General features: G+C 43.2%; 1 protein-coding gene across 2 annotated transcripts in view; it reads left to right on the forward strand.

Moving 5' to 3' along the window:
- Positions 1 to 3,188: 3,188 nt before the first annotated feature.
- STARD9 (StAR related lipid transfer domain containing 9) overlaps positions 3,189 to 23,479 on the forward strand; it is a 255,427-nt gene continuing 235,136 nt past the window's right edge. For both annotated transcript variants that reach the window (XM_068254136.1, XM_068254138.1), the window contains exon 1: positions 3,189 to 3,366. In XM_068254136.1, coding sequence (XP_068110237.1) covers positions 3,320 to 3,366 — 47 coding nt within the window. In that variant the 5' untranslated portion in view covers positions 3,189 to 3,319. The remainder of the gene's footprint in view (positions 3,367 to 23,479) is intronic.

Consider the following 23,479-nt stretch of genomic DNA (forward strand, 5'->3'; position numbering starts at 1 on the left):
TTGATTATATAGGATAATATTAAACTGTCACAGTAGCAGTTTAAAATCCACACTTTTAAAGGGAACCTGAAGTGAGTAAAATTATTTAAAATAAACCCATGACGTAGCTGCAAATGAATATTACCTCACCGTCAGTTCCTCTCACTGGCTCACCATTTTCTTCTTACAGTGATCCCTTTTAGTTTTGACAATATTTTGTCAGAACTGAAATATACCAGTTGTTGTCAGTTATATATCAGCAGCTGTCAGTTACAATTGAATGTGCAAGGTAATGTCCATGGTTCCCTATGCCTCAAGTGAGTGATATTACAGTCTACTAGGGACGGTTGCTGCAACAGCTGTTGCCGGGGATTGAACAAGTTAATCGCCTGGAGACAGCTCTGATTAGCAACAGTTGCTTGCGCGCGCCTCATACACATGGAGGGCCTGTTGCCGCAACATGCGCGCGCCATGTGTTTCCAGCAACAGTTGTAGCCCGTGTGTATGGGCCTTAACAGTGTGCTGACCAGGAAGCTGTTATGGGGTAATGGCCGTTTTTAAAATGGAGGACAGAGAATTCCATTGATCACAGTAGACAAACGGGACGGAGGAGAGAAAAAAGAGATTGAGAAGTAGACTACACAGGAGGTAAGTATGACCTGTTTATGGTTATTTTTACTTTTTATTTTCAGTTCAGGTTCTCTTTAAGATGTGAAACAAATCAGAAGTAATGCTTGTTCAGGGTCTATGGCTAAAAGTATTAGAGGCAGAAGATCAACAGGGAAGCCAGGCAACCAGTATTTCTCAAAAGGAAGTAAATATGGCAGCCTCTAGATCTTTCACTACAGTTGTCTTTTAAAGGCAGCTTGAAAGAATAAATGGAGACTATAATCAGAGAAAAAGCATGTGTGCATCAACCAAGTGAACCTGACAAGGCAGAAGATCAACAGGGGAGCCAGGCAACTAGTATTTCTTAAAAGGAAGTAAATATGGCAGCCTCTAGATCTTTTGCTACAGTTGTCCCTTAAAGGCAGCTTGAAAGAGTAAATGGACACCCTGGAGCCGACAGAACCCTTTAACTGATACGGCCCAATCAGTGGCATAACTACAATTCACGGGGCCCCCCAGCAAAACATGATGCCCCCCCCCCGATGTTGACACCCCTTCCCTTGCACCACCTTGGTGATCTTTACAACCTGGGGGTCCATCCTACAATGGTCTTAAAACAAGTGTGGCCATTGATCCTTACACCCATGACAAGTGTAGCCACAAAAACACCTGATCTGAAGGATATTCAGGAAGGGAAGGTTAGTAGTTGGGGGGGGGGGGGGGGGGGGCACATCTCTGGCCTCCCTGAAGTTGCAGGGACTGCTCCCCTATAGTTACTTGGGCAGCCCAATGCTTAAAGTAAACCTGAGAGGTAACAAACACAAGAATTTATACTTATCTGGGGCTTCCTCCAGCCCCCTGTAGGCTGTGGGCTCTCTCTGTGTCGGTCAAGACTCGCCCGTTCCGCCACGGTAGTCAGGGACTGCTGTGCCTGTGTGGCCCCAGCAACGTGCCTACTTGGTTACGCTCCAATCGGCCAGGAACTTTCTGTGCCTGGGCAGTTAGTTAAGACTTATATCTGCGCAGGCACAGAACATTCTCGGTCACAGGAGCGTGACTAAGGAGGTGCATGCCAAGGGCTACACATGGACAGTAATTCATGCTGAATCGCTCTGAAACATGCTACATACAACAAGATTATAATTGCTGCGGGATCTTTCTTTCTCATAGAGAGTCACTGCACTAGCGCTTTACCAATCGCTGGTGATCAGCAAGCGCATCACAATCTCCCCCAGTGTGAACCAGACCATACAGGTAGATGGACTTTCTGGGCAGCATGTACTCCAAAGTACAGATGATGAAATAAAAAGCTGAAGGTAAACCTAAGACAATGATGGCACAAGGATTTATACTTACCTGGGGCTTCCTCCAGCCACCTGTAGTCCGCTCGCTCCATCCATGTCTGACCGGTCACTGTCGGAGTATGCGATCCAGACAGGTTGTGGGCCACGTGCATTCCCACACAACCCCCAATCGTGCTCCTGTGGGTGGGAGTGTCCTGCACAAGCACAGTTAGTCTTAATGAACTGCGTACACACACAGAACGCTTCCGACTACGGGAGCACAATAGGGGTGAAGCGGCTAGAACTACACATGCACAGTAGTCCCTGACTAACTCAGTCAGGGACATTACAGGGGCTGACACTGGTGTAACATAGGTGACTGGGAGATGGCAGGGGACCAGACTACAGCCATCTGGAGGAAGCCCCAGACAAGTATAAATTCCTCTGCTTTTATTGTCTCATATACACTTTAATTTGGAACTAGCTGCAAAAATAAAATAAATAAATAATAAAGTTTTATAGCATTTAGCATTAACCAAGCAGCTTGGGGTGACCCAAAACCACAAGGAAAGTATAGTGGACTAAAAGACCCGAAAAACCCTCCTACTAAAAAGCAATGTTTAGTGTGCTTTGTCTTCTTGAAACAGAAGGAATTTACAATAATTTAGAAGTAAACGTCTGTGGTTACCCATAATGCACCGTTACTGAGTATGCAAATTATCTATGTCCCTGAAGCCAGGCTTGCATCCAGAACCACTGGTGTGTAGCAAGGCAATAGCTTTACATTTTACAGAGCCACACCAACCCCCCTTGCAGACAGCCTGTTTCAGACTGGTGATGAACAAAAGTTGGTGTGGTGGTTCTGTAAAATTTAAAGCTATTGCTTTGCTAGATACCAGCTGTTCTGGATGCAAGCCTGGCTTCAGGGGCATAAAGAGATCATTTGCATATTCAGTTATGGTGCATTGTGGGTAACCATAGATGTTCCCCTAAAGCTGAATTATTGCAAATTCCTTCTGTTTCAAGAAGGCAAACTACACTAAGAATTTAGCATTTTCATTGACGATGGAAGTCCACTTTGTATTCTACCCTGGTTACAGAGACAGCTACTACTGTTCTCATCAGGTTTGACAGCAGACACGCCCCTTTTTAGGTAAGAAAGTGGCAGCTGCCTACAAATGCAGAATAGGCTGGAACAAACCAAAGGACCGCGCAGAGGGGTCGGGGCTACAAAACTTCTTTCAGGGATGCCACACCCCGTCCACAGGATTGTTATTGTAGCAGTCCCCGCCCCCACAACGCTTGTGCTGCGGAGCGATCACACCCCGAGCAGCAGTCAGTCAGTCAGTGTTCCGGCCGGGGGTCCGGGGACTGGAGCTGCTCCGAGTAGCGGTATGATGATGACTGGGACGGCTGTCTGTGGCAGGACATGAGGCTGCTCTGTGGAAATGGCCAACGTCAGGGTAGCGCTGCGGGTCCGACCGCTTAGCAAAAGGTAATAGTATGGTGTGAAAGCGTCTGTTCTGTATTGCTGCTATGGTGTTGCGCTGTGAGGAGATCGCGGCGCGCGTAATGCGTTTTCTGGAGTTTTCGTCGCAGACTTGTGCCACGCGTGTGCCTCGAATCTGTAGGTTGATGGTTCATGTATTGCAGATGTACCAGCAAAGAATAGCCTATCTGGCAGAGTGGGCGCACGTCTCTTGGTTGTCACTTGTCAGGAGAATGAAGAGGATTGTGGCAAACTGTGCAAGGAACATTAGACCAACTTGAGCAAAAGTGGAGTAGTTGTCATAGTAATTCTGAGCAATTGCTCCGTCCACTTCTGCAACATTTTTGCATCAGTTTTCCTTATGCTGGTTTTGATACATCTCCACCATTTTTTTGGAGAGAAACTTTTGACTTTGCTTAAATGTTTTGTACTTCAAGAACCAGAATTGGTAGGGAGATCATTTTAGCGCACGCTGTGCTGTGCAGGACCTGAGCGCTATAGCTATAATGGTATAGGTACATGACCAAGTATGCGTTGTCCTGCTGTAATTCAGGTGCTGGCAATAGCTGGACCCTAAATTATGCTAGAAGGGGTAGGGCTGTGGAGTTGCAGTCAGAGCAATTTTGGTACCTAGAGTTGGAGTCGGTAGTTTCATAAACTGAGGAGTCGGAAGATTTTTGTACAAAATCCACAGCCCTGGTAAGTATTGGACAAAGGAATCGGAGTCGAGGAGTAAGAGTGATTTGGGGCACCTGGAGTTGGAGGGTTTATAAACTGAGGAGTTGGAGTCACATGATTTTTGTACTGACTCCACAGCACTGACCAGGGAGGAGTATAGGTAATCAGTAGGGGGAATATGTATGTTATATTCCCCTACTTTGCCACACGCAGGGAGACCCATCTCTCGTCGACTTCTCCCCAGGCACGGCTGGGAGTGCAGAAATAAACTGACACTTACCTGGGGCTTCTATCAGCTTCTATCCCCTGTAGCTGTCATGTCCTCCGGCACCGGTCAATTATTCGTCTAACAAGACGAATAGTGCGCACTCCCGCGTCTCAGGGAGCTTAGTGTGCAGGCGCAGTACAAGGTTGCGTCTGCGCAGTAAGCTCCCGGTGATGGGAGCGGGCACGCGCGCAATGTGCTAGACGCGTAATTAGACCGGGAAGAGTGATTGGAGGACGTCGCGGGACATGACCGCTACAGGGGGCTGATAGAAGCCCCAGTTAAGTGTCAGTTTGTGTTTTATTTCAGCACTCCACAGAACCCCTTTAAAGGAGTCAGAATTGAGAAGTCTGAGCCATTTTAGGTACCTGGAGTCCGAGTCAGTGGTTTAATAAACGGAGGAGTCAAAGTTGGAGTCGGATGATTTTTGTTCGGACTCCACAGCCCTGCTTAGCTAATCCAATTCTAAGTGCAAGTTCAGCACCATCTAAGGCGCTAGTCTAGTTTAGAGGACCTAGCAGGAAACCTCATAGGGAACAGTTGTCCAATCACAGCACCCTCTACAACACAAAGCATTTTGGCTGAATAGTGTGGGTGTAGTTTATTACTGTATAACCTATCTGAAACCTAGCCGTTCAAGAGGGTTCTGTCCACCCTATCACATTACCATAATTTCCCTATGGAGTTTCCTGCTGGGTCACCTAAACAAGACCAATGCCTCCTCTAATTCCAGGTCTTGTAGAACAAAATACACACCATCTAATTTTAAAATCAGATCGATGGGTTGAATTGATAATTTGACAGGTCTCATCTGCTCCCGATTGAGAACGGGGCTGATTTTGTGCAGTACTGATCTGAAAATCGATCCCACTCTCTATCAGGAGCAGGTCAGACGTGTTGGTAATTAATGTTTCGACCCTTCAATCTGGTGGGAAATTGCATGGTGTGTACCAGACATTAGGTCAAATTTAACATCCTGTTAAGTCTGTAACGATTGTAGAAGATTTGTAAACTCTTCCCTTGATTCAGTTTCTTCATTATCTTGCTATATTGAATGTGTACTATATGTGCAGCATTTATTTTATGTATTTCTTTGCGTAATAAATAATTGCATGATAAGTGAAGCAGAGAAAGTGTTGTTTTTTTCATATCTGGCATTTGCATGAGATCATACACTAGATCTGCTGGTATCGCAAACTCTTATTGTAGCTTTGTGTGCTTGAAAGTTGCTAAGCGCCTGTGCTACAGCGTACAGTTACAGTAACCTATATAATCCTGCTTAACAATGCATTACAAGAAAGGAGGTTGTGTTTGCAACAAAAGAAGCATGGGATGTCCTGTGTCTGGTTATATTTATTTAGCACAGTTGTTTGGCTTAATCAGTAAACACCATATACTGTATACAATGGCTAAGTAACTATATTTTTATATGTTAAGCTGCTGCTCTGCTATTTTCCTGTAAAAGATAATAGATCTGGCACATGTCATATTGTAGAATGAGACATACATTTCCTGTTGTATTCCCAGTTCCCCTTGTCTAGGTTTTAAATTGCTGTGTGAGTGTGTAGAAACCACAGCAGAGCACTGGGTGCCTGGAACTACTTGGGAAATGCAAGGAGGGGAGCCTGGCCTCCATTATAGAGCAAACTAGCATATTTTGTTTACTTTGTAGTTTAGTATACTCTGAATCCCAGCTCTGGACTATTTATTTAGCTGATTCAAGAACAACAACAAAATATTGCCTAAATTATCCTACTAAATCCTATTGAAATTCTTTATTTATGAGAAGTGGCATTTTACTCAGAAGCATATTACAAGTACCATAATTTTTCATCTCTGTTGTCTGCCTATTGCTGGTAATATCTGCATGTCACTGAAGTGTGTCAATACTGGTAATATCTGCATGTCACTTGTGTCTGCCAATCGCTGGTAATATCTGCATGTCAATGATGTCAGCTAGTCGTCTGTGATATCTGCATGTCACGGTTGTCTGACAATCGCTGGTAATATGTGCATGTCATTGATGTCTCCCAATCGTAAGGACCGCACACCTGCAGATAGTTGATGCTGGTGCAGGATCCTAATGGCAGGTAATCCAAACAATCGAAAAGAGGGGTTCACACTCTCTTGATAAGGAACATTAGGATTTTATTCTTCCAGCACAGAAATCATGACAACATGTACCGTCATAGGCTGTGACAGTAGATGTTTTCATGATTAGTGTGCTGGAACAATAAGCTCTTAACAATGTTCCTTATCAAGACTTAAGGTTCATACACACCTACCAACTTTCTGCCCAACTAGTCTGTTAAGCCCCATTCACACGTTCACAGCTGTCTTTTATGCAGCACAATTGTCAAACAGCTTTTGTTGTGAAACAAGATGAAAACTAAAAAAAAGTATTTTTCTACTGTTCTAAAAGCTGATAAGACTGATAAGAAGTCAATCCAACAATTGGATTGACTTCTTATCAGTCCTATCAGCTGTTTGAACAATAGCAAAATACTTTTTTAGTTGTTTCAACTTGTTTCACAACAAACGTTGTATGGGGCTTAACAGACAAGTTTAGTAGATACCGTAGTTGGACAGATAGTTGGTAGGTGTGTCTGAACCTTGAGTGCGGATCCCTCTTTTCGATTTTACTGATGTTGGCCAGTCGCCGGTAATATCTGCATGCCACTGATGTCTGCCAATCGTCTGTAATGCTGGGGATACACGGTACGTTTCTGTACTGTGTATCGACCAGCTGATCCGGTCAGCTGATAATATTTAGCTGGCCCGATCATGCCGCTCGACCCGCACCCGCTCGATTCCCACCGGCGGACAATGGCAGGGAATCGAGCGGTGATAAGGAAGCGCCGGCGCGGACGAGCCGCTGGCTCGATCCGGCGCAATAAACGAGCCGTGTATGCCCGGCATAATATATGTATGTCTCTGATCTCTGCCAATTGCTGGTAGTATCTGCATGTCACTGATGTTGCCAAACTTGGTAATATCTGAGGTCACTGGTGTCTGCCAATTGCTGGTAATATCTGCATGTCACTGATATCTGCCTATCGTTTGGTGTAATATCTTCACGGCACTGATGTCTGCCAATTGCTGGTTTTTTCCAGGGCTGTGGAGTCGGAGTCAGAGAAATTTTGGGTACTTGGAGTCAGTCGTGAAAAAAATGCACCAACTGATAAAATGTTCTATTTCTCAGATAATCATCATCATAAATAACGCTTATATATACAGTGATAGCAGTGCTCAGTCCACAAACATGAAATGAACCATTAAAATACAAGATCCTTGTGGTGCTGCAATAAAGCAGTCACTGTATTTTTTTAAATCAGATATACATATCTGATTTTGACTGTACATCTGATGTGTACACAGGGATCTTTTAAATAAGTAACAACTCTTCTGTAAGAATAGATGGTGAATGAGATGCAAATTTTGCGTTTATGCACATTTTGTATGTAAATTTATGCACTCCCTTTGCTCATGAAATCATTTATTTTGATATATGGTTGAATTTAGGGTTGGTGGCTGCAAATTAAGTTTTATACATTAGTACTATACTTTACATATGCACTCACCGATAGTGGGTTGACAAGCAGGGCAGTTTCTAGGCTAAATTGCACCCAGGGCGAGGGTGTAAAAATCGCCACCCCCCACGTGGAAACATAGACGCAGTATAGGTTAGCCAGGTCTAGTTGCTCCCAGTATAGGTAGCCAGCTATAGGTGGCCCATATAGTTGCCTCCAGTATAGGTTAGATAGGTATGTGCTTGCAATATAGGTTAGATAGATAGGTACCCGCAGTATAGGTTGGATAGATAGGTGCTCTTGGTATAGGTTAGGTAGGTAGGTGCCCGCAGTTTCAACTCTCCTTCCGCCATCCCCACACGCATGCAGCCTTTTTCTTCCTGTTCGCGGCGCCCGTTGCATTGGTAAGAGTGCCCCCTGTGATGACATGCGGTTACATCATCACAGGGGGCGCTGTTACCAACACGATTGACACTTGGACAGGAAGAAGATAGAGGCTGCGTGCATGCAAGGACTGAGGAAGGCGTGTTTAAACTCCACTATGCCCTTTCCCCAAGCCGTTGCGACCGTCCTCCCTGACGCTTAATCCGGCGCCCCGGGCGGTCACACCATTTGCGTGCCCGTAGAAACGGGTCAGTTGACAAGTAGTAGGTAATGAATGACAGACAAGTAGGGTGTACAAAGCTCCAGTGGGTGCCAAGTTACAAAGGGTATTTGGTGTCAAGTTGCAGGTGGTGCTGAATAGTATAGGTGCCGTGTGTGTGTAGACTAGTACTGGGTATAATAAGGTTGCTAACTGGTACTGGATGCTAATTAATACTAGCTGCCATATGGTTGCTGGGTGAAAGACATTAGGTGGCACTGGTTGCAGTGTGGATACTAAGTGGTCTTGGGTACCATGTAAGTGTCAGGTGCACCCTAGTGGCTGCAGCTCTGGCGCTTTGAGTCTGCCAGGAGAAAAGTGCAATATAAATGTTCTGTGTCTTGTGTGCTAGTGGGTATTTTGTGGGTGGGTGGGTGCTAAGTGGTGCTACTGGATGCCATGTGGGTGCAGGGCATAAATGGGTACTGGGTGCCATGGTGGTGTGGGCCATGGGTAAGTAATGGGTGCAGGCTCTTGCATTTCTCTGGTGCTAGTGGATCGGTAATCCCCGGTGCTCATGGCAGAAGAGGCAGGGATACATTGAATGATGCCCTTGGCCTGCACTCAGCTGAGACAATCAGACACTCCAGATTGATCAGAGACTGGTCAGGGGACGTTGTACATGTTCTAGATTCCTGGCAGAGGCACCTCTTAACAGCCGCCTCAACTGTTAACAGTGTAGTGTTTGTAAAAGGCTTTAGGCTGGGTGTACACATAAAACAACGGGAAAGGGTGCGTTTTATGCACTGTTCATTTTTTTTTTTTTGTGGGTGCATTTTTAGTGGTTTTTTTCCGCATATGTTTTTTTCTAGCGTTTTTACACAATTGCAGTTCGCATATACAAAACACATGTGTTTGTTTTTTTTTTTATGCTTTTTCAATGCGTTTTTACATTGCGGTTTATGCAAATCACTTGGAAGACAACATGAAGCGGAAATACTTCACAAATCAATTTTTAATTGTTTTGAAAAAAAATGCATATGAAACGCAATACATTGTGTTCCCATTGACTTTCACTATGTGCGTTTTTGATGCATTTTTTTGCATAATATGCAACAAAACCAGCGTCCCTTTAGTGGCAAAAATGCAGCGTTTTCTGCAATGCTAGCATTTCTGCTAAGTGTGCACCTAGACTCAGTGTTTTAATACCTTGTTAACATACAGTAGTATAGTACAGGGCGCAAACTGTTTTGGAAGCTAATGTGTAATCTTCCCGTGTTTTGGACTCTGCATATCTATGCAGCTGGTCAACTCTGGTGCAGCCTGTATTTGGAAGCTCTGCCAATATCTCCTGTTATACTCAGTATTCTCCCCAGAAATTTTTTCCAGCCGGGTGGCATGAAAAAGTGGTCGGGTGGGAAACAGCGGAAGTGCTTCTCTGTGCAACTCTGCTTACAACATAGGAAGATGATGAGGAGGCGAGCCGATGACAGCCGGGTGCTCACCAAAAATTAGCCGGGTGCAGCACCCGGCTAAAATAGCCTGGGGAGAACACTGATACTGTAGTATTGACCGCTTTCAGTTTATAATTCTGGTGAACAGTCTGTGAGAATGGAGAATCACATCATTAATTCTTCTTCTCCTGTGTTTTTTTTTTTTTTTTTTTTTTTCTTCTGCAACTTCTTCAGGAAAATGTCTAAAGACTCATACACACCTCCGGTAACTGTTGCTGTTAAGCAGTTGTTAGGTCGACCGCTCTGAAAATGAGAGCTGTACAGACACCCTATTCAGGTATAGCCAAGCATATGCTGGCTTATTGGGGAGGTGGGTGATAAATAAGCAAGTGGTTTCTGGCCTGGTAGACTAAAGAGAAAAATGTGCTCCTTTGTTGTTGACCATTTAGCAATCTGGCAACAACTTCAGAGGTCAGCTGTACACACGCTAGATCAGGCTTTCTCAACCAGGGTTCCTAGGAACCCCAGGGTTCCTTGAGCACTCTGCAGGGGTTCCTTGGCATTTTACCCCATCGTGGGGGAAGTATAATAGAGCACACTATAATAGGTGGTACTCTAACAAGAAGCACTAAATTGGGGCTCAGGACACAGTGTAATGAGTGACAGTGTAATAGGGCATAGTGAAATAAACAGCTACACATACAGGATATTCTCAAAAAATTAGCATATTGTGATAAAGTTCATTATTTTCTGTAATGTACTGATAAACATTAGACTTTCATATATTTTAGATTCATTACACACAACTGAAGTAGTTCAAGCCTTTTATTGTTTTTAATATTGATGATTTTGGCATACAGCTCATAAAAAACCCAAATTTCCGATCTCAAAAAATTAGCATATTCATCCTACCAAATTAGCACATTCATCCGACCAATAAAAGAAAAGTGTTTTTAAAACAAAAAAAGTCAACCTTCAAATAATTATATGTAAGGAAAAGGTGGTATGTGCGCTCTTCTTCTCAAGACTCTAGCAGATACAATACAAGGTACATATACTTAAGTGTCAAACACTAGTTACTTCACACTGGCTAAATGGATCGCTGTACAAATGGGTGAGTATTGGCACCCTAAACAAGTTGTCGATTATAAGTATAGCGCTCTGTACATCAGCCAGACATAGGTCATAATACAATCCAAAACTCCTAATACATCAATACAGTCCACTTTCAAGTCCATCAATAAAGATCTCCATCCCAATAGTGCATATCACGCTCACCAGAAACGTTGGCTGATTGATTATGATCAGCATAAACAGCATGTAGTAGATAGCAGCTGATGATCCTCTCAGTGCTTTTCCGTGTATAGCTCAGGGAGAAAACGCTGACATAGCGTGATACTGTTTACATCAGACGGACAGACAGATATCCCTCCACCAACACTGCTGGTCACCAGTGCTAAGTTAACAGACACCACACACCCAGTGTGTACAACTAGTAGGTTAAAGGCTCACCAGATCTAGTGGCTGACCGTATGACAGATCAGCTTACAGCGCTTCTAATACACCTTCCTTGTTCCAGCACAGTCTTTCTCCTTAAAAACTCAAAACGGAATCGCAATAGTGTATTACCATTTATTAAAACAACTTAAAAGCAAGTAGTGCACTCACATTTCACCATAAAAATATGCGCATATCATAAACCTCATACGGACGTCCTCCTCATTGTCACGCTCGCGTCTCCACACAGCAATCCAAGCGTGGCCTAATCTACAACTTCAAATAATTATGTTCAGTTATGCACTCAATACTTGGTCGGGAATCCTTTTGCAGAAATGACTGCTTCAATGCGGCGTGGCATGGAGGCAATCAGCCTGTGGCACTGCTCAGGTGTTATGGAGGCCCAGGATGCTTCGATAGCGGCCTTAAGCTCATCCAGAGTGTTGGGTCTTGCGTCTCTCAACTTTCTCTTCACAATATCCCACAGATTCTCTATGGGGTTCAGGTCAGGAGAGTTGGCAGGCCAATTGAGCACAGTAATACCATGGTCAGTAAACCATTTACCAGTGGTTTGGGCACTGTGAGCAGGTGCCAGGTCGTGCTGAAAAATGAAATCTTCATCTCCATAAAGCTTTTCAGCAGATGGAAGCATGAACCCACTTTTGAACCAGAAACAGCAGCAGAAACGCCTGACCTGGGCTACAGAGAAGCAGCACTGGACTGTTGCTTAGTGGTCCAAAGTACTTTTTTCGGATGAAAACAACTTTTACATGTCATTTGGAAATCAAGGTGACAGAGTCTGGAGGAAGACTGGGGAGAGGGAATGCCAAAATGCCTGAAGTCCAGTGTGAAGTACCCACAGTCAGTGATGGTCTGGGGTGCCATGTCAGCTGCTGATGTTGGTCCACTGTGTTTTATCAAGGGCAGGGTCAATTCAGCTAGCTACCAGGAGATTTTGGAGTACTTCATGCTTCCATCTGCTGAAAAGCTTTATGGAGATGATTTCATTTTTCAGCACAACCTGGCACATGCTCACAGTGCCAAAACCACTGGTAAATGGTTTACTGACCATGGTATTACTGTGCTCAATTGGCCTGCCAACTCTCCTGACCTGAACCCCATAGAGAACCTGTGGCATATTGTGAAGAGAAAGTTGAGACGCAAGACCCAACACTCGGGATGAGCTTAAGGCCGCTATCGAAGCATCCTGGGCCTCCATAACACCTGAGCAGTGCCACATGCTGATTGCCTCCATGTCACGCCGCATTGAAGCAGTCATTTCTGCAAAAGGATTCCCTACCAAGTATTGAGTGCATAACTGAACATAATTATTTGAAGGTTGACTTTTTTTGTTTTAAAAACACTTTTCTTTTATTGGTCGGATGAAATATGCTAATTTTTTGAGATAGGAATTTTGGGTTTTCATGAGCTGTATGCCAAAATTATTAATATTAAAACAATAAAAGGCTTGAACTACTTCAGTTGTGTGTATTTGAATCTAAAATATATGAAAGTCTGTTTATCAGTACATTACAGAAAATAATGAACTTTATCACAATATGCTAATTTTTTGAGAAGATCCTGTACTTTTAAAGACCATACCTCCTGCAAAATAAATACAGGGGTTCCTCGAGATCAAAAAATTGTTTGCAGGGGTTCCTTGCGATCCAAAAATTATTTGCAGGGTTCCTCCAGGGTAGAAAGGTTGAGAAAGGCTGCGCTAGATCCTCAGCTAAGATATCTCAAAACAATTGTTTCATCATAGGATTGTCCAGTGTGTACAAGGCTTAAAGCAAAATTATAAACTTGCCTTAGTAGAGGAAAGAGTCTGGATGTTCAGGGCTTCCCGGGCCCTCCTGCTCAGGACCCTCTTCCTCTTTGTGGCTGTGCTCCCATACATGTACCAGCATGGCCATACTACACAGGTGGGAGTACAGTCCGCACATGTGCAGCAGCAAGAAACCCCTTGTGCACAGAGGAAAAAAGTGGTGCACGAGCAGCTTCGTGTTACCGTGCAGGCATGGAATTTACTAGTACAGACAGTGCAGTTGTGCTTGTACACGCATAGGAGCACAGCCACAAGAACTAATATGTTCAGAGGGGCCCTGGAGCTGGACCAAGATGGGCAGCAGGATGAGCTGGGAAGCCTCTGAATAATCCCCTCTACTAAGGTGAGTATCTAATCTTCTCTCCCTGCTTCAGGCACACTTTAAGAGATAACAGAGAAATAAAGGTATAAAGTTGCCCATACATTATTCGACTTGACAGCCGATCGACCTTCCGGTTCGTTAATTATGAGTGCCGCCAAAAACCTACCCGATCAACGATGCGACCTTGTGGGCCGAAATTTGTAGCATATATATTGATCCAACATGCTGGGAAATCTCAGGCCCATGCATAGGAAGGCACTTTTACACTAGGGGGCCAGCAACAGAGGTGGTTCATGTGGTGTCAAAAAGCCGTTTCCCAAGAGATCTAATGCTGAAATCAATCCGGAATCGGCCTGTGGTTTAGGGCAGCCAACAAATCTCTCTCCAATCAGATTCAATCAGGGACAGATCTGTCTCTTGGTCTTTTGGCTGCCAAAATTGCTAGATGTATGGCTACCTTAAAGGACCACTCCCATGAATCAATTAATTTTTAATCATCCAACAGTAGATATTTCTAGTATATAGGAGTCTTGCTGTGTGGTTTTTTTCAGTCAAATGGTTTGTCCCAGCACATACTGTCAATAACACTACAGAGCGGCTCAGGCTCTGCACTGTTATTGACAGTATGTGCTGCCCCCTGTCTTATCGCAGCTCAGTCATAACGCACTCGTCATCAGTGGCAGACCTGCAGGCGAAGCCAGTAAGAGCGTCTCATTGCGCAGCAAAGTCTGCGCTGACAGCTGCCTCCATCACAGCCTGCGGGATGCCTGAATGCGGGGGTCCTTCTGTTTAACGTTTATTGATGAGGGTAAACGCAAGCATTGTAATAGACAGTTGAGTTTGCTGGGACAAACCATTAGACTTTTTTTTTATTTTTTTTTATACACCCTGAAAAAAATCCCCCTGCTATGTCTGTCTACATACAAAAGTCCGTCAACGTTATGCAAGGGACTGACGGACTCAGATTTCAGAGACCTAATGTAAATTAAAGAGACATCACAAAATAAAAAAAAAAACCACAGCAAGACTCCTATATACTAGAAATATCTACTGTTGGATGATTAAAAATTGATTCGCGGGAGTGGTCCTTTAAGAATGTCTTCATTCATCTATATGCTGTACTTATAGGGAGTGCAGAATTATTAGGCAAATGAGTATTTTGACCACATCATCCTCTTTATGCATTTTGTCTTACTCCAAGCTGTATAGGCTCGAAAGCCTACTACCAATTAAGCATATTCGGTGATGTGCATCTCTGTAATGAGAAGGGGTGTGGTCTAATGACATCAACACCCTATATCAGGTGTGCATAATTAGGCAACTTCCTTTCCTTTGGCAAAATGGGTTCAAAAGAAGGACTTGACAGGCTCAGAAAAGTCAAAAATAGTGAGATATCTTGCAAAGGGATGCAGCGCTCTTAAACTATCAAAGCTTCTGAAGCGTGATCATCGAACAATCATGCGTTTCATTCAAAATAGTCAACAGGGTCGCAAGAAGCGTGTGGAAAAACCAAATCGCAAAATAACTGACCATGAACTGAGAAAAGTCAAGCGTGCAGCTGCCAAGATGCCACTTGCCACCAGTTTGGCCATATTTCAGAGCTGCAACATCACTGGAGTGCCCAAAAGCACAAGGTGTGCAATACTCAGAGACATGGCCAAGGTAAGAAAGGCTGAAAGACGACCACCACTGAACAAGACACACAAGCTGAAATGACAAAAAAAGGCCAAGAAATATCTCAAGACAGATTTTTCTAAGGTTTTATGGACTGATTAAATGAGAGTGAGTCTTGATGGGCCAGATGAATGGGCCCGTGGCTGGATTGGTAAAGGGCAGAGAGCTCCAGTCCAACTCAGACGCCAGCAAGGTGGAGGTGGAGTACTGGTTTGGGCTGGTATCATCAAAGATGAGCTTGTGGGGCCTTTTCGGGTTGAGGATGGAGTCAAGCTCAACTCCCAGTCCCACTGCCAGTTTCTGGAAGACACCTTCTTCAAGCAGTGGTACAGGAAGAAGTCTGCATCCTTCAAGAAAAACATGATTTTCATGCAGGACAATGCTCCATCACATGCGTCCAAGTACTCCACAGCGTGGCTGGCAAGAAAGGGTATAAAAGAAGAAAAACTAATGACATGGCCTCCTTGTTCACCTGATCTGAACCCCATTGAGAACCTGTGGTCCATCATAAAATGTGAGATTTAGAAGGAGGGAAAACCGTACACCTCTCTGAACAGTGTCTGGGAGGCTGTGGTTGCTGCTGCACGCAATGTTGATGGTGAACAGATCAAAACACTGACAGAATCCATGGATGGCAGGCTTTTGAATGTCCTTGCAAAGAAAGGTGGCTATATTGGTCACTGATTTGTTTTTGAATGTCAGAAATGTATATTTGTGAATGTTGAGATGTTATATTGGTTTCACTGGTAAAAATAAAGAATTGAAATGGGTATATATTTGTTTTTTGTTAAGTTGCCTAATAATTATGCACAGTAATAGTCACCTGCACACACAGATATCCCCCTAAAATAGCTAAAACTAAAAACTACTTTCAAAAATAATCAGCTTTGATATTAATGAGTTTTTTGGGTTCATTGAGAACATGGTTGTTGTTCAATAATAAAATTATTCCTCAAAAATACAACTTGCCTAATAATTCTGCACTCCCTGTATATGGAGAAGTTTGAATAACTCATTTAGAATTATCTTTGTGTATCCCATGCAAAATTACAGTTTTGTATCATGTGTTTTATGACTTCATAGCTTCACAAAGTCAGTTTTGTCTTCAGTAGCACCCTAGGGGGCATGTTGTCTCATGTCATGACCGAATCAAATCCCTTCATTCCAGTTCCTACTCTATCTCCAGATTTATTTGATGGCTGAATTTTTATCATGTGTTGCATAGTGCTATTTGGCTACTGTTATACAGTGCTGTTATTCATACCCTGGCAAATTTTGTCTCCCAAAAGATAAGAAGACCATGTACAAGAGGCATTATTGTGGGGAATACATTTCTCAGCTTTGATTTACATTTGAGTAAAAAGTGTCCAGTTCAAAATTATTCATACCCTTCGCAATAATCAATAGAAAAGCCTTTATTTGCTATTATAGCAATCAAACGCTTCCTATAATTGCAGACCATCTTTTTGCATGTCTCCACAGGTATTTTGCCCATTGGCATTTTGGTTGCAGTCTTCTGCAGTCGTTCACATCAAGCTCTTTTGGACTTCATTCCAAATATACCCTATATCTTATTTTGACATTTTGGGGCACCTCCTCCCACCATATATAGATTACCTCCCCTACTAGGGGTACCACCTGTGATAACTCAAGTGTTTTTTTTGTTGTTTTTTATTTTTTTTATGGATTGGGGGGGGGGGGGGGGGGGGGGGTATTTTGCTTGGGGTGCAACCCACCAGATCCAAAAGAAGACTTCATATCTGCATGGAGAGTGAATTCTCCACATGCTCAATATTGTGGTTGCCTAATAGCAAACCCGTGTTTGTGAGTCATATTTGTTTGATTAGTTGTCCCTATATCTAGAGAGAAATACTTCACCATACTGGCACTCCAGAGTTCTGTTTTCCCTTGGAGGTCAAAATCTGAATTTCATCCACCAGATACCACCCGCATTGTAATTTTTGTTTTGTTTTTCCGTTTTTTTCCCTTTGACAGTTTGTAGGCAGACATTAATAACATTTCTACCAAGCCTGTTCCACCATCTTTCTTCTGTATGAGAAGAATATACAGTGGCTTGCAAAAGTATTCGGCCCCCTTGAAGTTTTCCACATTTTGTCACATTACTGCCACAAATATGAATCAATGTTGTTGGAATTCCACGTGAAAGACCAATACAAAGTGGTGTACACGTGAGAAGTGGAACAAAAATCATACATGATTCCAAACATTTTTTACAAATAAATAACTGCAAAGTGGGGTGTGCGTAATTATTCAGCCACCTTAGGTCTGAGTGCAGCCAGTTGCCCATAGACATTGCCTGATGAGTGCTAATGACTAAATAGAGTGCAACTGTGTGTAATCTAACGTCAGTACAAATACAGCTGCTCTGTGACGGCCTCAGGGGTTGTCTAAGAGAATATTGGGAGTAACAACACCATGAAGTCCAAAGAACACACCAGACAGGCCAGAGATAAAGTTATTGGGAAATTTAAAGCAGGCTTGGGCTACAAAAAGATTTACAAAGCCCTGAACATCCCACAAAGCCTTGTTTAACTGATCATTCAGAAATGGAAGGAGTTTGGCACAACTGTAACCCTACCAAGACAAGGCCGTCCACCTAAACTCATAGGCCGAACAAGGAGAGTGCTGATCAGAAATGCAGTCAAGAGGCCCATGGAGACTGGATGAGCTGCAGAGATCTACAGCTCAGGTGGGATAATCTGTCCAAAGGACAACTATTAGTTGTGCACTGCACAAAGTTGGCCTTTATGGAAGAGTGGCAAGAAGAAAGCCATTGTGAACAGAAAAGCATAGGAAATCATGTTTGCAGTTTGCCACAAGCCATGTGGGGGACACATCAAACATGTGGAAGAAGGTGCTCTGGTCAGGTGAGACCAAAATGGAACTTTTGGGCCAAAATGCAAAATATGTGTGACGATAAAATAACACTGCACATCACTCAGAACACACCATCTCCACTGTCAAATATGGTGGTGGCAGCATCATGCTCTGGGGGTGCTTCTCTTCAGAAGGGACAGGGAGCTGGTCAGAATTGATGGGAAGATGTATGGAGCCAAATACAGGGCAATCTTGGAAGAAAACCTCTTGGAGTCTGCAAAAGACTTGAGACTGGGGCAGAGGTTCACCTTCCAGCAGGACAACGACCCTAAACATAAAGGCAGGGCGACAATGGAATGGTTTAAAACAAAACATATCTGTGTTAGAATGGCCCAGTCAAAGTCCAGATCTAAATCCAATCGAGAATCTGTGGCAAGATCTGAAAACTGCTGTTCACAAATGCTGTCCATCTAATCTGACTGAGCTGGAGCTGTTTTGCAAAGAAGAATGGGCAAGGATTTCAGTCTCTAGATGTGCAAAGCTGGTAGAGACATACCCCCAAAAGACTGGCAACTGTAATTGCAGCAAAAGGTGGTAATTCAAAGTATTGACTCAGGGGGCCGAATAATTACGCACACCCCACTTTGCAGTTATTTATTTGTAAAAAAAATGTTTGGAATGATGTATGAGCTTTGTTCCACTTCTCACGTGTACACCACTTTGTATTGGTTTTTCATGTGGAATTCCAATAAAATTGATTCATGTTTGTGGCAGTAATGTGACAAAATGAGAAAAACTTCAAGGGGGCCGAATACTTTTGCAAGCCCCTGTATAAGCAGCTTTTTCTGACTTTTCTTATGTTCCAAGTAATTGACACCTAGTTCTAGGTGTAGTCTATATACGGTAAAGTCAAAGGATCAGCATAACAGTAGACAGTTAGTATATATGAAGGGGAATAGAGATGACAGCATCCATATTCCTCTTACTTCATGTTTACTTTAAATTGGACCAAACATAAGTTCCTGCTGCTGCTGAAGTTGGAACCTGTTGTGGTTGCATTGAGGTTTCTACTGGTTTGAATTATATGGTCTCTACTGCATTTATTTGCATTTCTTACTTCACGCATTTTCAGCTTAAGCTCACAATTTAAGGAATGTGAAAACCTAGTGGTGTCACGTGATTTAAAAAGGATCTGGGCTGTATTATGTGTGACACCGGATGCATGAGTGAGCATCCTACACAATGAGCTTCTTCAGGAACTGTGCTCTCCGATTGTTAACCATTTCCCTCATTATGGGATTTCCAGATAGGATGAAATATAATGAACAGAAACATTAGACTGCATGGTAGTACATTGTGAGAGGAATGTAAATTGTATGAGGCTGTACTAACTGGCCATTTTACATTCATACGTTTTCAGGGCTGAGGAGATAAAAGATGACATAACTTCAGATTGTTTTGTTAATTCCAACTGTTTATTTCAGTTTCAGGAGTTTGCCATCACCGCTGCCATGTGTTTTGACTATGGGCTTTGCCAAGAGTAAGCTTCTGTTTAAGCTGCAAACCCCCCCCCCCCCCCCCCCCCTTGTAGTGTCTGAAATCCCTTGGCGTGCCCCTGGCCTGCTCTGTTGTGGTGCTTTCATTCTAGTGGAGTTGCAAGTTTAATCAAATGTGCATACGCACATGGTCGGTACAGCGCATGGGCTTACAGCTGCACAACTGTAGGGACCAGGATGACACCGAGGGACTTCAGATACTATGGAGGGCTAGAAGAAAGCCCAGGAAAGTAAAGATCAACCTTTTTCCCTTAAGAGAGGGATTGGATTCTGAATATTTTCTTTTAAATAAAGCTTATTTCTTGGCTGTCCTGCTGAGCCTTTGCCTCTTATACTTTTTTCCATAGACCCAGCACATGTGCACTGACTGAAGTGTCAAATACTACTGCAGCCAAAGAGGGCTGCAGGACAGCCAGGCAACTGGTATTGTTTAAAAGGAAATAGATATGGTAGCCACCATATACATTTCAATTCAAGCTGCCTTTCCGTAATTGTGATGTTATTGGTTATAATTTTCTAAGTCACTCATCTGGTATTTTTTCCACACTGGCACAAAGTGTTATACAGTAGGATTAACATTACAGCCAGTATTATGGTTGAACTTACAAAAGTATTTGTATTTTTTTAATTGTAATATTTTTTTGTTACTGAGATGGCCAACCAGAGGTGGGTTTTCCTTTGAAGACCCGCCCCATTGCTATATAAAAGAAGATGCTTGCAACTAATGCTGCAACCTTGGGGGCAGCATTTAGGTGGTACTGCTGCTTCCATATTGGATCACAAGCAGACTTCACAAAAGGAATGGTCGTTGAGATGTAAATGCTTCCGAGTTAAGGATTATGCAAATCTATGCAGCTTTAAAATAGACCTATTGAATTCTGGAAAGGTGAAAATGAACCAACCTAATTCCAATCTGCATACCTTTGCTCGCAGACATGTGCATAATCCTGCATTACCTCAGAATTATTGGCATCTGGTTGACCATCCCTAATCAAGTAGTAAAAAAAAGGAACATTCTTGTTTTTACTACGTGTAATTAATAATAAAATGCTGGAGAGACATTTCTGTGGAGAAGGGAAGTAGATAGAGGACTAAGAGACCCCCTGGAGAGACCATATTTTGGTAAAATAGAAGAATGTTCAAAAAGTAAACAGTGTAACCAATTGAGTCGGGCTAGGAGCTTGGGAAGGAAACTGTTACATCTAATATTGTTCCTGATCTAAACATAAACATTTGGGTTATGCAGTGACCATCCCTTATCTGTCTGTACAATACTGTAAAGGTGTCCATTAACGATACAGTCCGCCTGATGATCAATCGTTTCCGATCACCATGGTAATCGAACGGAAATAATTGGTCGTGCGCACTAACGTCTGAGATCCAGCTAACCAAGTTGATCATATTGATGGGATCGATCACCTCAATCTGATAGGATTGGTCCGTGAGTTTTTGGCCATCGGTGAGCATGGCCGATCGTTTCCGATTAATTACCGTGGAAACGATCGAGCATCTGAGGGTTTGTATCATTAATGGCCACCTTACTATACTGATTGATGCAGAGGAACCCAACTCGCTCACATTTTTGCTCCTCCACTGTGCAGGGGATTGCTGCAACATAGGCGATTGATTCACTTTCAGTCAATTTTGTGCAGGTTATAAATCTAAAGATTGGATATGGTAAGTCTCTGTGCAAGGTGGGGGATGGCTCTTAGTTGTGCAAGGCTTGCTCAATAAACTTTAGATGAAATATATTAAAATTTGATTTTGCCATGTAGGTTAGGGTAATTGCCCCCCTTCCCAAACAATGCCCTTAGTCTAAAGCCGCTTAGTCTAAAGTCACACATGCTAGAGCAGTGTTTCCCAAGTTCCCCAACCCTGTCCTCATGTCCTTAAGTACCACCAACAGTGCATGTTATGTCCAGTTCTGCTGAGGTACTACTAATCAAAGGACAGTCCTATAAGGTACTAGAGGTCAATAGTTGTAAGGTAAGGAAGCAATCCTAACAGTTACTGCTTGATGAGCCATGGAAAATGTCAGTGCTATATACATGCAGAATAATAAAAAGATGTTAAGCCCTTCTTGCCACATTACACTGCTGAGATGAATGGAAACCTGTGACTATTGTTTCTTTTTCTGTTGCAAGCTCTCTTCAGTGGAGAAAGCTAAGGAAGCTTGAAGGCTTTGCTTTTGTAGTCTGATGTGGTGATGGCTGTATTACCTTCTTGAGCTCTGTGACTTTTATGATTTGTTGTTTGTTCCTATGACAGCATTGTGGGTGTGGAGCTTTCAACAGACACGCGTTACCAAACTTTAAAGCAAGTTCAGCTTCTGAGCTCTGCTTGTTATCAAAATGGAGGAATAATAAGAAGGCAAACCATACTAATCATTGCTTTTAAGTAGGAGGACTCTTTGGTCTCTTTGTCCCCTATACTTTCCTAGTGGTTTTGGGTCACCCCCAGCTGCTTGGTTACTCTATAAACCTATAGATATAAGAAGTACATTTCCTCCAGAGTAAAATGAGCCATAAATTACTTTTCTCCTATGTTGCTGTCACTTACAGTAATTAGTAGAATTCTGACAGAACCGACAGATTTTGGACTAGCCCAGTGTTTTCTTCATTTTCAAAAGCACTTAGTGAATGGCAGTTGCTCTGTCCAACTGCCGAAAAAGTGTGCAGGGAGGCTGGCCAACATCGTTGTATAAATCTTTTCAGGGAGTGTCTTTAAAAAGAATAAAAGCCATGCTGAGAATCCCCTATGGAGAGATGGGCTAGCCCAAAACCTGTCGGTAATGTCAGATTTCTACTACCTACTGTAAGGGACAGCAATATAGGAGAGAAGTAATCTATGGCTCATGTTACTCAGGAAGAAATGTATTACTTATTTGTATGTGTTTACACATATTATAAATTTTAAGATTTTTGAGACAGTGGTAGCAATTTGTCAAGTTAAATTGTGGGGTTCAGTCGTGTTTTAAAGTGTATAGTGTTAGTTTTTATGCTTTTGCATAGAAGTGCCGTCTTTCTTTGTTCTTTCAAAGTGGTTTAACAGTATACATACAATCAAATCCTACATCTGTGATTCTACTCAGACTCCAGACATTGATTATTCTGCTTGAAATATATCTCATAGGCAGATCATTGTCTTCATTTTATTGCTTCAGCTTAATACGTAGGGGAAAGTGCTTTATTTGCTGCTAGTATGCTGCAGTGTGCTCCGAATGGCTGTTTTTATAATAGGGTTTAAAGCCAAGGTCAATTGGGGGGAAAAAATAAATACCATACTTACCTAAGGAGAGGGAAGGCTCCATTTCCTACACAGTCTTCATGTTCCTCTCATGGTCCCTTCATCCCAGCGCCGTCCAATCTGCTGCCGTGGGAGGCTTTAGACTTCTTCAGGAGCCCAAGTGTGCCTTAAAACAGGCAGCTCTGTACTGCACAAGCGCTCGAGCGAGCACGCTCCTGCGGGGCAGTATGGAGCCCACTTTGGTTGAATACTGCTAACGGGGGTGGCAGTGCTGGAATGAAGGGACCAGGAGAGGAGCAGGAAGGCTCTATAGGACCCAGAGTCTCCCCTCTCCATATGTATCTGTTCCCCCCCCCCCCAGTTTACAATTACTTTAAAGCACACCTGACCCAAGGTAAAGCTACCTAATGTAAGCAGAGGTACAGTATGTTCATGCTGGCCGGTGTAATGTCTGATTTGTGCTGCCCGGAAGCTTCCTTCCACACTGAGTAGCACGCATGCTCAGTGTGAAGTTAATAAAGCATCGTTCAATAGGAAATGTGGCCGCACAGTCTCCTACTGCGCATGCGGGCCAGCGCAAATCATCAGGCAGCGTAATCAGACACAACACCGGATGCTCATACCTCTGTGCATTGCCCACTCCTCTCC

Source organism: Hyperolius riggenbachi, chromosome 9 (genome assembly GCF_040937935.1).
Source record: "Hyperolius riggenbachi isolate aHypRig1 chromosome 9, aHypRig1.pri, whole genome shotgun sequence".
In the NCBI taxonomy this organism is placed as follows: domain Eukaryota; kingdom Metazoa; phylum Chordata; class Amphibia; order Anura; family Hyperoliidae; genus Hyperolius; species Hyperolius riggenbachi.